Genomic DNA, 15,542 nt, shown 5'->3' with positions numbered 1-15,542 from the left:
TGTAGCGGTGTCATTTTGTTCATGTCATTATCGTGTGAACCTGTTTGACAAAAATAAATATACTGGTCATATGTGGGTTGAACTTGCATAACCCGAAGTGACCTAGTCCGACCTCTTCAGTGAAATGTATTGTGCCAACTTGATACACGGTTTAATGACCTACGATAACCTATATATTTTCAATAAGGTTAATCTTTTTGTATTCTCTTAATACTAATGGATATGTTAACAGTGAATATTGATGCTAATGATTGTTACATTTCAATAAGTTACTCTAGTTGGAAAGTTTTTCTTGGTAAAGTAGGATTACTTCCGAATTCTTTTAAAAAATTAAACCAAATAAGGAACTAGTTCATAGTTTTGTTGATTTTTTCTGAAATTAGTTGGTTTTTGATAGATAATCATATTAAACTTGTCAATTTCATAAATAAAGGCAACAAAAACTGAGCTGTGTCAAGAAGCTATAAGGGTTGTTTGGGTCTTGGTGGGGTTGGACTGATTAATTAAACAGGTTATGTGAGTCATCTTTGATTTACCTATTTAATAAGTGGATCATGTTCAGGAGGAGTTTTCAAGAAGATTAATTAGATATAAGTTGTGTTTGGGTTGACCTATTTAATAATACCCCTTTAAGTTGACAGACACAATCCATGGATGCAAATTGACACCTTTATTGATATGTAACTTCCACCTGTCACAACAATATATAATTGTGGTATGTTAAATTATTTGTTCTAGCTGAATACTTTAGATATTCATTTCTCTACTGCTTTGTGAGCTAAGATCCCCATAGTTTTGGTCATCTTCCAAGTTCAAAGGTAGGATACACTTTTCCTTTTGCATTCTTTATACGGAAAAAACTTTCATCATCTTATAGTACTGATTGCGGGCAACATAATTTCTCTTTTTCTTCACATGTGTAGCCTCGGCGATTTCGGAGTGCATCACCATTATTTATATCCAGCTCTACTGTTTTCCGGTCAGATGCAGTTTTTGTGCTTCTTAGAAAGGCCTATAAAGATTCTGACTTGGGAACTGTCTGCAAAGCAGTAATAACATCATCCTCTGCTCCTACTTATTTTGAAGATTTGGTCACAATCTAAACCTATTCTAATTTGTTTGATTTTCTTGTTCAAATTTTGCAGGCTTCTGTGATTCTGCAAAAGTTCATCGAGCCTGCTGTAGGGCAAGAGACATTTAACCCTTCATGTGATGAAGCACCGGGTTTGGAGGATAACGCAATGCCTGCATTTGGCAATCCTTTTTCCTTAACTGATTTCTGTAGCTTATTTGGAGAGGAATTCCAGATGCCTGATGATCGATCAGATTCTAGCTACCTGAGCATTTTGGATATATGGGCAGTGGAAGAAGGAATTATGCATGTGCTTTATGCCTGTGCGTCACAGGTCAATTGAGTTTTAGGCATACAGTGCTCCTCTTTTCATGACATCCCTTATTTATTGTGCTTTTGGTCCATGGATCTAGTCATCATTTTTTATGTACTTTATATACTTCACAGCCCCAGCTTTGCAGAAAACTAGCGGAGAACTCTGTGGAGATGTGGTCAGCTTTACCGCTTATGCAAGCACTGTTGCCAGGTCAAGCACCGTGAATCATAATTCCTTTAGGAGGATATTACTTCTGAATTTATTTTACAGAAACAATGTTTGTAGTCTTGAAAACATCTGGAACCGTAGATTTGCAGTTATTGCGGAATGCTGTGTGTGAATAGACATGGTACAATTTAGTTATTCTTATTGAACTTATCCAATTTTCAAAACATTATGTTGAATTCTTTAAATACCAAAATATTTACAGTAGGGTTGGTTGCATGTTTCTTTCACCTAGAAATCAGTGACAATGTTTCTTCTATCCTTTTGATTATTAGATTATTTTCTCATTCTTTCTTTTGTGGCAAATTTGTCCTAAATGCTAGTTTTTCTTTCAAAGTTAATGTGTGCTGTTACCTTGGTTCAATGTTACTAATTAATGTGTAAACTTTTTGTGTTAGCAATTTTTTTTTGAAATATTTCAGAAGCACAGAAAGAAAACATGGGTTTCTACTTGAACAAGTAGCAGGGCCTTTTAATATTTTCTAACATAATCGGAATCTACTTTATTGAGATTGCTATACCAACTTTCAAGCCAAAACGAAAAATAAATAAAAAAACTCATATGTCAACCGAATCAAGCTTTCTGAATTTACGTTTGCTGTCTTAGAGGATGCCGCTGTGAAATACTGCAAGGGGTAACTATGGAAGGAATTTAATTGATCAACATGACAATAAGAGTAAATTAGCTCCAGCTTGCAGCCGTGCAAGCGAGGGTTGACAGAAACTTCTGTACTTTTAAAGCCCTTTCATATGATCAGAATGCCCTATTTTTTTGACAAAAAACGATGTTTGGAAGAACCTTGGACAAGTTGAAAGATTGGGTGGCTTGTCACTAAAATTGGGATGTTAAGTGTGGCATTCCCATTCCCTCAGGTGGGATGTAGTTGCAATTAACCCACATGTCTTCTCGTTTATGCTTTCCCATGAACCTTCATACATTATTTGTCAACTTCTTTTTAAAATATCACTGGATATGTTTGATTAATTAGCTTTATATGTAATACAGCCCTTCGTCCCTCCTTGAGCAGTTCTGATCATTATACTGAGAGTTTTTCCCAGTGGAGACAACCGCATGTCCAGCGAGCCTTGTCTCAGGTTGCATCTGGCAAAGGTTTCTTTATTTTTTGAAAATTTGTTTTCTGTTACATCTGCTGACCCCACTAATTGCATATGCAGATTGTCATGACGACATCTTCATCACTGTACCGCCCATTACTCCATGCCACTGCTGGATATCTTTCGTCATTTTCGCAGTCACATGTTTGTGCTTGTCGTACATGTCTTGTACTGTTGTATATGAAAATCGTACTTTTTGGTGATAAGGGTTGCTCAACTCACTTCTGTTTCAACCATTGTTACTGACTCTTGGATAGGTTAAGGCTGCTTGTGTTTTGATTGATCTCTGTTCAAGCGTTTTAGCTCCATGGATGCCCCAAGTAATTGCAAAGGTCGGTTGCAAGTAAACTTCCTTTGGTGCTAATTATTTTGCTCACTCTCACTACCATTTTTACTCTCATTAACGCAGGTTGATCTTTGCATGGAACTTCTAGAGGACCTCTTAGGCATAATACAGGTTTGACATCTTGTTGTTCTTTCTTCAGTGCTATGACTATTCATTCTATTTTTCCTTTTATTTGTGGGTTAACTTTTATTTTTCTTACCCTTGTCTTGATGTCGGGACTTCCTTTTCTCACTCATTTTTGTTTCTGGAGAAGCGAGAGTTGATTTATAAGGCCCAAAGGCCATATAAATTTACTAATTCTCAGAGAGCAAACTCAAAAGCCCAATTATGACAAAGCCTCTTATGATCACTGCACTAGTCAAGATTCTTTTCAATATTGATTGAAATGATTGATTGGTTAGGAATAACTGATAACTCCTTTCTTCTGTTTTAGGAAAAGTTCATATACCTTATGGTGACATTTAGAGAAATTCCTTCATACGCCCTTTTCAGATTCTTATTTAGCTTTTCAATCGACAAAAGGTATACACCCCTCAGATTTGTGTATCGCCTAGATAAACTGACTATTTAAATTTGGATGGTGACAACGTGCATAGTATTTTCAAAATGGCCAAAGTCTTCTTTCTCCCGTGTTCTGGAAATTCAACGACTCGATTCCAAAATTCAGTTCTTTTCTTGTCTTCTTTCCTCATTATTATCAACAACTTACTTTTCAAGATGGAGAGAGTAAGAAAGGAAATAAGAGAGGGAGGATTCATTTGAAAACCATAGGCTTAACCCTAACGTGAGTTTCTTCAGTCTCTTTATCTCAATATGAATCTGTACAAGTACCATAATGTGCTTCTACATATGTGTGCGCATTGACTTAAGTACCTAATGGTTAACCTACACCATACAAGCCTTAACTTACCCCATCCCTTTGTCAACTAATGACACGTGAGCAATAACTTACATTATACCTGACTTCACTTCCATTCACATTCTCATCAGCTGTGTATCCAAATATTCTCATTCAGGCTTCTTAACTTTCATTGTCATTGAGTTAAAAGAAATTTTATGAAACCATCCTCTTGTGTCTCTCTGATCACACTTTGTATCCTCTTGTTTTAAATCCTGTACTTTGCACTTTCTTCTTTCTATAATTTTCTAGTGGTGTTGGAGCCCAGGCGTGAATTGTAGGTTCTTTAAAACCATAGGGTGCAATGGACAGCGTTTTAAAAAAAGGGTGCAAAGTGTGAGTTAAAAAAAGGTAGAGAATGGTTTTTGGTAATTGTCCCGTTGATTGAATGACGGGAACCACTTTCATGATTCATTTAATTGAACCATCCAAGGTGCACTAGAAGTGCAACTGCAACTTCTTGGTAGTGCTAACTGTGAATTTCTCCGTTTATCAGTCCAAGGGTAACTTGTTTTTCCAATTTTGAGATATGTACATACTTGTAAGTCTATCACTATTTATTTAGTACATATGTCTGCATTTTTATTCAAGTATGGATTTATCAACAATCTCGCACGAATGCATATGTTGAACCACTTAGATGGAATGTTCACCGGGAGCTTCAAAGGAGTAAAGGAAAGGAAAAAAGTGGACTTGAGATTATATATGAGAGAGAAGTCTAGAGTGGATTTGTCAGCCATAATTGCTTAGGCTCAGAAGATGATCCCAATATTATCAGCAGGACTTGGAACAAGTAGGTGATCTTTGCTGGAAATGCTGTTGGCTTGTGCACATTAAAGGCACTTGCTCTTGTACAACTTCCCACCCAGTTTTAGCAGCTTAGAGAGGCATCCTTTTGGACCAAACTAAGAGTTCTTATAAACAGATTAAAAAAGGAGCAGTGAAGCAACATTTAAATTATCCCTTTCAATGAGTTACGAAAAAGTGTAGAGTGACATGTGAAGCGTCTTATATGTTTTCAAATGATAATGGCTTTATATGAATGACCAAATGCTTTTCTCTTTGCTTTGTAGATTTATAGCCCTTAACTACTGTTCCATCCCTTTTTTTCTTTTTGGTATGAGAAAGTTTAGGAAGAGGGGAGGTTACGCCATGCCAAGGCCAAGGCATACCACAAGCCTATAAGGTCTTAAAGTGGATTTATAGATCGCCTACCAAAGGGGACTGCTGGCAGCGGGATTTGAACCTGCTTAAGCTTTTAGATAAGCTGACGATAGAGTCACAACTTCTACCTTGTATCAAGTAGGAATTTGGTGCTCAAATCCCTCAAAGGTCCCTCATCTACCTCCTACTACAGTCTATTTCCATGCTTTAAGTCTTGGCCAATTCCCAAATCACGTTTGAGGGGGGAGAGTTAATGAAATAAACCTTTATTTATCACCTTATATTTCTAGATCGGTAGGCAATGGTCTCTTAACTTTTGCTAATATGATTGCTTTGAAATTCATGAATAGCTTTAGCACCTCAGCAAAGTTTCATACTTGCTCGATATCTGTTAGACATTACAAATTCCCCTTTATTCTAGTTTTGTGTGTGTTCTGTTGACTGACAGAAATTGCAAAAACATCCATGAATGATGGCCTTTTGAGGGTTGTTAAATTTGGTTGTTCTGTCTGTCAGGCTTTGAATGTTTACAGCCTCCTTCTTCTTGTTTTAACTGTGGCTTTCTTTGAGAGTTGTATCTTAAGGCTTTTTCATTATTGCATGATCAGACTTCTCGTCATTCTCTTGCCTCTGCACGAACTTCCCTCAAATACTTTCTTCTTGGTTTGTCTGGGCACCTGGATGATATATTGGGAAAATACAAGGTGCGTTACTGTTTATATGACCGTTTATATGTTGGATTTGCTACCTGGTGTTCCAAATGACGAGAATCAAGATTGACAATTACCTGCTCAAAAACTCTATCATGCTCGGCTTCTTTTATCGGATCAGACATTAGTTACCCTAGCTTTCTCTGCTTATTCACTTCTCAAAGTTCTCCAGTTGATTAGATACTGTGTAGAAGTGAGATTTTCTTTTGGCTTCTTTCAGGAAGTCAAGCATAGAATTCTCTTCCTTATAGAGATGCTAGAGCCTTTCCTTGATCCCGCCATAAGCACATTCAAGAGCACAATAGCTTTTGGAGATGTGTTTCCGAATTTTGTTGAAAAGCAGGAAAGCAATTGTGAGACTGCCCTCAACATCATCCGCACAGCTGTATGGAAGCCAGCCATACTTCCTTCTTTGGAATCTGAATGGAGATCTGGATCGGTTGCTCCTAGGTAATTTTTTCTCCCACTATCACATCAGTTGAAATTAAGTTATCTGCAGGATGATTAGCCAGGATAATCTTGAGACCTCCACTCCTGTTCTGCATTTGTTTTATGATATCATGGTTCGAAGCATGATAAATAGTCTTGCTGTAAGCATGAACATATACTCTATATTTTTTATACTCAGGGCGAAGTGAAAAAAAAAAAGAAGATTCCTTTTTCCTTCATAATGGAGTTTCAAATGGTAATCGGAGCTCTTTTCTTTGTTGTATGGTAAAAGCAGAATGTTTTTGTCAAATTATAAACAAGAAATGATGGAGCTTTTGTGCACTGTGATGGCTTTTTCCTGGGCTTGTTGAATTAAATAGTGAACCCAGAGCAAGGAATAACAGTTCGTATGTATGTGCAGTGTGCTTCTTTCAATATTGGAACCTCATATGCAGTTGCCAGCCGACATTGACCTTTGCAAGTCTCCTGCTTCTGTTAATGAAGTGGAAGCAACTTCCTCTTCTTTAGCCTCTGCTGTCCGACGTGGTGGAGCTTCCTCAAAGGCAAGTAGCCTGGACGACCATGATGGGAAGGTAGAGGTATCTGATGCAATTGCTAAGGTGGATGGGATTGAAGATGCAGCCATGCTTTTTGTCCCTGATGAACTGCGGAACATAGCACTACTAAATGTGTCCGTCACTCATGATCAGAATACCTCAGATGCTAAGCTAGAAGATACCAGCTCAGAACAAAAGCATATAATTGACAAAAGCTTAACTGACCAGTCCAAGAGTGGGTTTGTTTTTGATGCAGATTTTAATTTGGAGTATTTCAACTTGCAAGCAGATTATTTTCAACTTGCCAATTATAGGGATTGTGAGCTCAGAGCTTCTGAATTTCAACGTTTGGCTTTGGATTTGCACTCACAGCATGAGGTTACTGCAGAGGGTCATGACGCTGCTATTGATGCTTTGCTTTTGGCGGCTGAGTGTTATATCAATCCCTTTTTCATGTCTTCCAGATACAGCTTGAAGGTTGTCAGTGAAATAACCAGCAGTAACATCAAGGTTCCTGCATGTTCTACAGTTCCAGACATGAGGAAGCACTCTGGTGATATCAATACTTTTGAAAGTATAGCTCACCTTGAAAAGAAAAGAGACAAGATAGTGCTGCAGTTACTACTTAAAGCTGCTGAATTGGACAGGAACTATCAGCGGGAAGTTTCAGATGATGGACATGCATACCAAACAGAATTATCTGATGAACCAGTTGTCGAGTTATCTCCTGAAGATGTAGAATCTGCTGATGCCATCACCTTGGCTAGACAAAACCAGGGTTTGCTGTGTAATTTTCTGATCCAGCGACTGCAAAGAGAGCAACATTCAATGCAAGAGATTTTAATGGAAGGTCTTCTGTTCTTGTTACACTCATCCACCAAGCTCTGTTGTGACCCCGGTCTTGTGATTAATATCATCTTAGGTTCTGCTGAGTACTTCAATAGTATGCTGACCTCCTTCTATTTTCAGTTAAAGGAAGGTAATCTACATTTGGATGCTGAAAGAGTGTACGAGCTTCAAAGGCGCTGGATATTGCTTAAGAAATTGGTAGTTGCCACAAGTGCTGGTACTGAAGGTTCAGAGCTCAAAATTAGCATCAATAATACCAACTGTGGAAATTTGCTCCCACCTTCTGCGTGGATGCAAAAAATATCGACATTTTCAATTTCTGCTTCTCCTCTTGTCCGATTCCTTGGTTGGATGGCAGTATCACGCAATGCAAAGCAATATGTGAAGGACCATCTTTTCCTTGTCTCAGATTTAACTGAGCTGACATATTTATTATCCATTTTCTTCGATGATCTGTCCATGGGAGATAAAGTTTTTAAGAGAGAAGATGATGAGATAGGTATTGAGCAATTAGGAGCGAAACCAGAGAATGCATTAGGTAAAGGGTTTGAACAATATGTTCAACAAAATGGAAATCGGTCTTTTTACGTCATTTACCCTGATCTCTGTAGACTTCTTCCTAATATGAAAAGGCAATTTGAATCTTTTGGAGAAATCATTTTGGAGGCTGTCGGCTTGCAACTCAGGTCTCTTCCTTCCACTGTACTCCCTGATGTTTTGTGCTGGTTCTCTGATCTTTGTTCAAAGCCATTTTCCCAGGAATCAAACGCTTCTCAGCTTAGTCCAACTGAAATAAAAGGTTTTGCTGCAACAAATGCAAAAGCAATTATCCTTTACATACTTGAAGCCCTAGTAGGTGAGCATATGGAAGCTATGGTAGCTGAGACACCTAGACTGGTGCATATGTTGGTTTCTCTTTGCAGAGCCTCGTACTGTGATGTGCTTTTGTTAGATTCAGTAATGTCTCTTTTGAAGCCAATTATTTCATATTCTCTAAAGAAAGTCTCTGATGAGTTTGCGTTAGTTGATAATTCGTGTCTCAGTTTTGAATCACTGTGTTTTGATGAGCTTTTCAAGACCATTGGGGAGAGAAGCGACAGTGAAATTGATTCTTCTGTTAAATCACATGGAAGAGCTTTGACAATTTTCATACTGGCATCTGTCTTTTCTGATCTCTCTTTCCAGTATAGGAGAGACATATTGCAGTCTTTACTCTTGTGGGTTAATTTTACTTCTTTTGAGCCCACATCTTCCTACCATGACTACATATGTGCTTTCCAATGTGTTATGGACAACTGCAAGCTACTGTTGCGTCAAGCATTACTGTTCTATGGCGTTATGCCACTCAAGTTATCTTCAGATGGTGTTAATGCACTCTACGATGCCGACAGAAAATCAGTTGGCTGGTTTCTCAATGACATTTTGCATGAGTCACTTACATCTGAGGTTCCGGATACTGGTAGCATTAGCGGTAAACTTAAGTCGTTGTCTGTGGAGGAAATCAAAGAGTTTGTGGAGGACATGGACCGCCTGATTAACAAACTTAGTCCAACACTGGAGCAATGTTGGATGCTTCATCATCGACTTACCAAGAAGTTGGTTGTTTCATCAGCAGAAAGCTTTATATACTTGAGGTGCTTATCTGCAATTCTGCAAAACATTCATTTATGTGATGATGGCAAAAGGGGCGACTCTCCTACCTCGGTTGCATCATTGAACGAGCTTCCAATGCATTGGAGGGTTGGTCTAGAGGGCCTTGGTGAATTTATTTTGGTTCTCCTAGAAAGACATTGCTGGACAGTTGCATCTGTGATGGTTGACTGCCTACTTGCAGTACCACTTCTTTTGCCCATTCATGATATTGTGGGAACCCTATGTATAGCAATCACAAGGTTTTCTTGCTGTGCTCCTAAACTTTCTTGGCGTTTACAATCTGATAAATGGTTGACGACGTTGTTTGGTAGAAGATTCCATAACTTTAGTGGAAAGGAGGTTCCAGTGGTGGAGCTATTTTGTAGGTTGCTTGGCCATAATGAACCCGAGCAAAGGCTGATAGCACTTAAGCACTTGGGAAAAATTGTTTGTCAAGACATTGACGGAATCTCAGTCATGGATTATTCACGATATCAGGATAAGTTCATTTCTCCTATTTCAATTACTGATGCTGCTGAGTCGGTTCTCCCTCTTCTGGTTTCAAGTACATGGGATCATGTTGCTCTTATGGGATCATCAGATACATCTTTGCTTCTGAGGACGCGTGCAATGGCACTACTAGTAGATTATATTCCCTTTGCTGGTCGTCAGCAGTTGCAATGTTTTCTTGCATCTGCTGATGCTGTTCTAAATGGCCTAGGGAAACTTTCATATCCAATGCTTGAGAGCCCTTTCTTACAACTCTCTTTAGCACTTGTTGCAGGCGCTTGCCTGTACTCTTCAGAGGAAGATATATCTTTGATTCCTGATAATCTATGGATTGAGATTGAGAATCTGGGATCTTCAAAGACTGGTATGAACGAAGTTTTCTTTGTTGCTGTTGATTTTAGCCTCTTGAAGAGTCATTCCAGCTCCTGCCACCTTTCCCTAGAAAGAAAAGAAAAAGAAAAGAAAAGACAGATGATTATTTATGAAAAGAAGCAAAAAGAAAGCTAGAATGAACCTTGTGTGTGTGTGTGTGTGTTTTCTTTTTGTTTTGAAATGACCTGGGAACTCTATATGTTGCAGAAGGAAGGATTGGATATCTTGAGAAGCAAATTTGCCTAGCCTTATGTAGGTTGAGAGATAAAGGGGTTGAGGAGAAAGAGGTAAGTGGAAGATGGACATTTTATCTTTTTTTCTCGTAATTTGAGTTTAAATAATGTTCGAATGCAGCGTTGTGGCTCCTATGAATCAGATCATGGTACAGTCAGTTAGGGAAGAACTATTAGCTTTGTCAGCCTTGATGTTTTGTGAAAATAAGTAAAAAGAATTCTGGTTTTCATCCCAGCTTTCATTTTCTGCATCATAGGAGGTCTCAAAAATGAAGTCAAATAGGTGCAATCAAGGATAGGCTACCACTCTCTTCTTTTGGTTTGATGATATGGTTCCTTTTCTACTTGATCTTTCTTGCGGTTCTTAGATATGTCTTCTGACATATCTATTGTATAGAGGAGGTACCTCCTTGGTGCTATTTATTGAGCTATCTACTACCGATATCTTTTATAAACTTTTGAATTGAGTAGTATTTATCATTTTCTATGGAGCTCATCACCTAATAAGAGGCTGTATTAGATGCAGGATGGATCAAAAGAATTTTGTCTGACTGCTTTTATGTAGGCCGATGGTTAATAGCTTATATTAAGTGTTTACTGAACCATGCTTCACTGTAAAAGGTCTTGAGAGAAGCTCTTTCTGCCAGTGGGTTCAAGCAACTTGATCCTGATTTCAGCAGCACACGTGAAGAAATTCTTCAGGTAGTAATTATTTCTATGGCCACTACTTATTAATGTCATATTACATAAACATAACTGATAAACTTTACAGTTGTACATCTTCCTCTTGTGGTTATGTCTAAGGCATTACAGCAGCCAATCTGAAGTTTGCAGCAGGTAGTGAACTGAATTTATAGGTAAATCAATTCATATAGAGCACCAATGGGGTGCAAACTCAAGTGCAAAAAAAGCTCAAGAAACCTAAAAGGAGCCTAATGGCGAGACAAAGCATTTACAGTGTTGTCAATGCATTTTCAATCACATGCATGCCCCACTCTAACAAAAGTGTAAAACTTTGAGCCGATTTTCAATAATTGCAAAACTGAAGACTCCTGTCCTTCAAATATTTCTTGTAAAACTTTAAGATGGCTGGACAGGAGGAAATCAATCTCCCAAGTTATACTTTTAGCTAAAGCTTTGATGGGTTGCCTTGAGAAATCTACCTCCCAAGTTATCGTTCCATATTGAAACTATACTAGTCCACCACAAAGGCCTACTTGTTCCCGGCAACATTGACAAGGTTTGGAAACCGATCTTATAGTCATTGTTAGAAAGTCCAACCCAAAAGCTTAAGCTATTAGGTGGAGAGAGACCACATGAATATAAAGAGCATTTAGAACCCGTTGTCAATCGATGTGAGATAATTCTTCAACACCCCCACTCACGTGCAAGTCGGATTACGAGGAGCACGTGAAATTTTGACATCGCACATTCACATGGAATTTTACCACGCACATTCGTGAAAAGGATAGCATTGGCTATGATACCATGTTAGAAAGTCCAACCCAAAAGCTTAAGCTATTAGGTGGAGAGAGACCACATGAATATAAAGAGCATTTAGAACCCGTTGTCAATCGATGTGGGATAATTCTTCAACAGTCATTTTGCTACACAGTGTCGAGCCAAAAAGTGTATCCAATTCCCATTGCCACTTTAGTGCGGCTTGAAGAGAAAAATCACTCCAGTCCTCTCTAGTGCACCTCCAAACGCCAGTGTCGTGTTTTTGTTTTGGAGATTTAACCTGCTTTGAAGGCCAATTTTTGCAACTGGACATCTGTGACTAAGTCTGGATAAATAGCTGTGGACATTGTATTTTATAGTATTTGTCAGATCATCAAGTTTTGAACTCAAGTTGGGACCTTTAGTTTTTCTTGGATTGTAGCGTCAGCTAACATAGATCTCATGTATGGTAATTGTTGCTAGAACCTGTGTTTTCTCAACTTTTGTTGAAATTCGAGTTATTAACTTGTACGCATTTTGTGAGTAAAGGATTTCTGGAAAAGCGATGTTGTGGATGGATAGAGGAGATAGGAACAGTCTTGAAAACATATGATGCTGTAAGCTGATGATGCTTCTTTGTATGTTGCCATTAGCAATCATGTAGCACACTATTGCTACTTTGGTCTCCAGTGAGACAGTAGAATTTATGTCCAGTTTGTTTTTTATTTGGTTTAAATTGTCAGTTCGTGGATAATTTGTTATGATAACAGGATTTATCTATATCTGGGCATTTACTTTAATCTTTTGAACCATCCTTAGTTGTTTGCGTAACTTTACAGATTAGCTTAGTGCCAGTGGGTTTTAGGTTTTATTTGTATTTCAACCAAGAAATTCTTATGCATTCAAGGAAGATACTGAGCATGTCTATTAACTTTTAGCTCATAAAATTAGGTGAATTTTTATGACTTTGCTGATTGTGAACAATTATCTTCATAATGATGACATGTAATTGATAGGAATTTGAAACTGATAAAGAGGTTATATTCTTACCATCTCGACAGACAGGATTGTGAGTCAAAAGGATATGCCAGTTGAATCTAGCACTTTCTGCATATGATGTTTGAGTTAGTTTTCCACTAAAAATGACCCCCAATTACAAAGTAGCTCTAGTTCTTTTGCTAAAAGAAAGTTCGTGAGTGATCATGAAAGGGTAAGCAGAAGGCTCCGTTTGTTTTGCAGAGAATGAATGATTTGGAAAATATTCCTAAAAATGAACACTTGTATCACTTCAATTAATTAGCCAATGAAGAATGTTTTAATTATTGACAACAATATGTCTAAAGATTTTCATGGACGATGAAAATATTTTTCATTCATTCAATTTGTAAGCAATATAAACTATTAATTTTAGGAAAATGCTTTTCAAAACATTCATTTTCCACAAAACAAACCAAGCCTTGAATGTTCATATTTCCCTATTCTTCTGTTGTTCACCCTGATGCATTTGTATTTTTGTTTGGCCTTCATTTTGCAATTTTTTTTTTCTTTCGTTTAAACATAGGAAGAAGTGTTACATGTTGAATCTTAACATTTAATATTATTGCTTCATCATGCTTCTCCCTTGAGAAACTCTTTATGCACCGACTTATTTCAGGTACTCACAAAGCTGACTTCTGCTCAGTCATATGTAGAAGCATTCTCTCGAAAACTACTTGAAGAAGTTGTGGTGAGTCTAGGATTCAATGTGATCCATGGCTCACATTTAGGACTTTGTTGTTCTCTCTCTTTTCCCTTTTTGAAATAAAATGTATTGCAGGAGCAAGAAGAAGCTGAAATGGAGTTGGAAGTTCTTCAAAATGAGAATCGTGCAGAAGATCAATTTAGAGATACCAAAGAGACCACTCGATTTAATTCTTCAGCTGGTGATCTTATGACCTTGTCATCTTTATCTCGTGGAATTTGTTTTTCCAGTATTTATGCTTCCTTTTTCAGATTTGATAAAGGATGAGAATCGTCTTCAGCAAATCAAGAACTCTATTCATTCAATGTAAGTTTCACTTTCATGCTTAGCCAATCAATTCAACTCCTACGTCACATTGAGGATGCACATGGTCAGTCACGATTTTAGAATAGCTGGAGGAAAATGATGTGAAGTCAACGGAGAATTATCTCTTAGTAACTGGTTAATGATAGTCAACCATTCAGAAAAATGTAATGAGGTTTGAAGCTACTCTTCATCAATTATGTAACTGATTCTTAGATATTCATAGTTTAATTGTGTCAATATAATGCCCCAGAAGCAACAGCACTTGCCATTCGTTAGTTCTTGGGAGCATCCTGAAAACAGCTGATTCAGAATATGGCTTTCAAGTTAAGTTCCGAACTAGTGGATGTGTCAAAGGGAGTGATAAAGCCATATGCAAAATGGAAAAGACTCGTAGAATGGCACATGCAAATGGAGATTTTGCCCATTTTCATTAATCTATGAACAGAGGATTTATATGACACATAACTCCGTCGATCCATATATATTGATCGGAAATGAATCATTTGAAAAAGAAAGAATCGAAATTGATTTTCTATGTGACAGCCATTTTTTATACAAGATATATCAATGAACCCAACTATTGCAATTGGACCGATAAATTGGAAGGAAGGCTCCTTAAGCATGTATACAACATGCTCTCTTGAGGCAAGCTTGGTAGCAATTCTTGATTAATCACCAGCTTTAATTCAATTGGCAGTGAGAAGTCAAGGCTGCAAGAAGAAATAATAGCTCGCCGGCAAAAGAAACTCCTTATGAGACACACTCGCAAGAAGTTCCTGGAAGAGGCTGCTGTACGAGAAGCAGAGTTACTGCAGGAGCTTGATAGGTTCTCTTTCCCCCTTGTATTGATGCATTTAGTGATTTCAACTATGCTCAATTCTAAATTATGAATGATATCATGTTTGTGTAAATAACTGATGGCCTCTCTTAGGGAAAAGACGACTGAGGTAGAAAAAGAGATCGAGAGACAACGGCTGCTTGAAATTGAGCGTGCAAGAACCAGGGAGTTGCGTTACAACCTTGATCTGGAAAAGGAGAAGCAGGCACAGGCAAGAAAATCTTTCACTGCAGCTCAAGCATACCGTATGTCTTTCTATAGTTCTAGGCAATTAAGCAGTAATGAAGATCAATTAATTTAGAGAGCCCATGCAAATTTGGTATGGTGTGGTAAATGACAAGTCTATGCATAAACTGTTGTTTAGAGAAAGAGTTCCTGTTCCCCAACCAGGGATTTTCAGGAAAGTTTGTTCAATGTATAGAAAACATCCAATGTACGCTCGTCACATCCTTCAATAAACAAATCCTTCTACTAATCTGTACAACTAGCATTTCTCTTAATTTTAATTATTTTTCCTGGTACTACAAAGTTCTGAGTTCTCTTTAAAAACTTTTGGGGTCTCAAGTCTCAAGAGTGACCTGTATTAAGGGAGGCTGGTGAATGACACCTTAAATATGTTAATTTTCCCTCGTGTTGAGAGAATTTTAAGCTGCGAAAAACTTTGAATTGCACATTAAGTTTATTTGTTCATCGTTCAAAGTCTTTTGTTGAATTTCATCGACATCTTATTATATGGATGAATGGAATAATTACGAGATAGACAATGTAACATACCCAAGAGGGGAGAG

The 15,542-nt window shown here is 37.7% G+C and overlaps 1 protein-coding gene across 7 annotated transcripts in view; it reads left to right on the top strand.

Moving 5' to 3' along the window:
- The window catches only part of LOC115692375 (uncharacterized), a 29,377-nt gene that overhangs the window by 10,740 nt on the left and 3,095 nt on the right, over window positions 1–15,542 (top strand). For 4 of the 7 annotated variants that reach the window (XM_056307157.1, XM_056307160.1, XM_056307159.1 and 1 more), the window contains 17 exons: window positions 924–1,049; window positions 1,146–1,406; window positions 1,520–1,598; window positions 2,620–2,708; window positions 2,790–2,873; window positions 2,987–3,061; window positions 3,139–3,186; window positions 5,746–5,841; window positions 6,068–6,297; window positions 6,698–10,188; window positions 10,404–10,483; window positions 11,051–11,131; window positions 13,524–13,595; window positions 13,686–13,791; window positions 13,862–13,916; window positions 14,614–14,742; window positions 14,848–14,965. In XM_056307157.1, coding sequence (XP_056163132.1) covers window positions 924–1,049; window positions 1,146–1,406; window positions 1,520–1,598; window positions 2,620–2,708; window positions 2,790–2,873; window positions 2,987–3,061; window positions 3,139–3,186; window positions 5,746–5,841; window positions 6,068–6,297; window positions 6,698–10,188; window positions 10,404–10,483; window positions 11,051–11,131; window positions 13,524–13,595; window positions 13,686–13,791; window positions 13,862–13,916; window positions 14,614–14,742; window positions 14,848–14,965 — 5,220 coding nt within the window. The other 3 variants (XM_056307158.1, XM_056307162.1, XM_056307163.1) reach the window with 3 other exon arrangements.

The sequence above is a fragment of the Syzygium oleosum genome, unplaced genomic scaffold (assembly GCF_021117445.2).
Source record: "Syzygium oleosum isolate NSW1041296 unplaced genomic scaffold, Sole_v2.1 Sole_v2.50, whole genome shotgun sequence".
Lineage (NCBI taxonomy): Eukaryota > Viridiplantae > Streptophyta > Magnoliopsida > Myrtales > Myrtaceae > Syzygium > Syzygium oleosum.
Note: the sequence above shows the minus strand (reverse complement) of the source record. Positions and strands in the feature narration are given on the sequence as shown.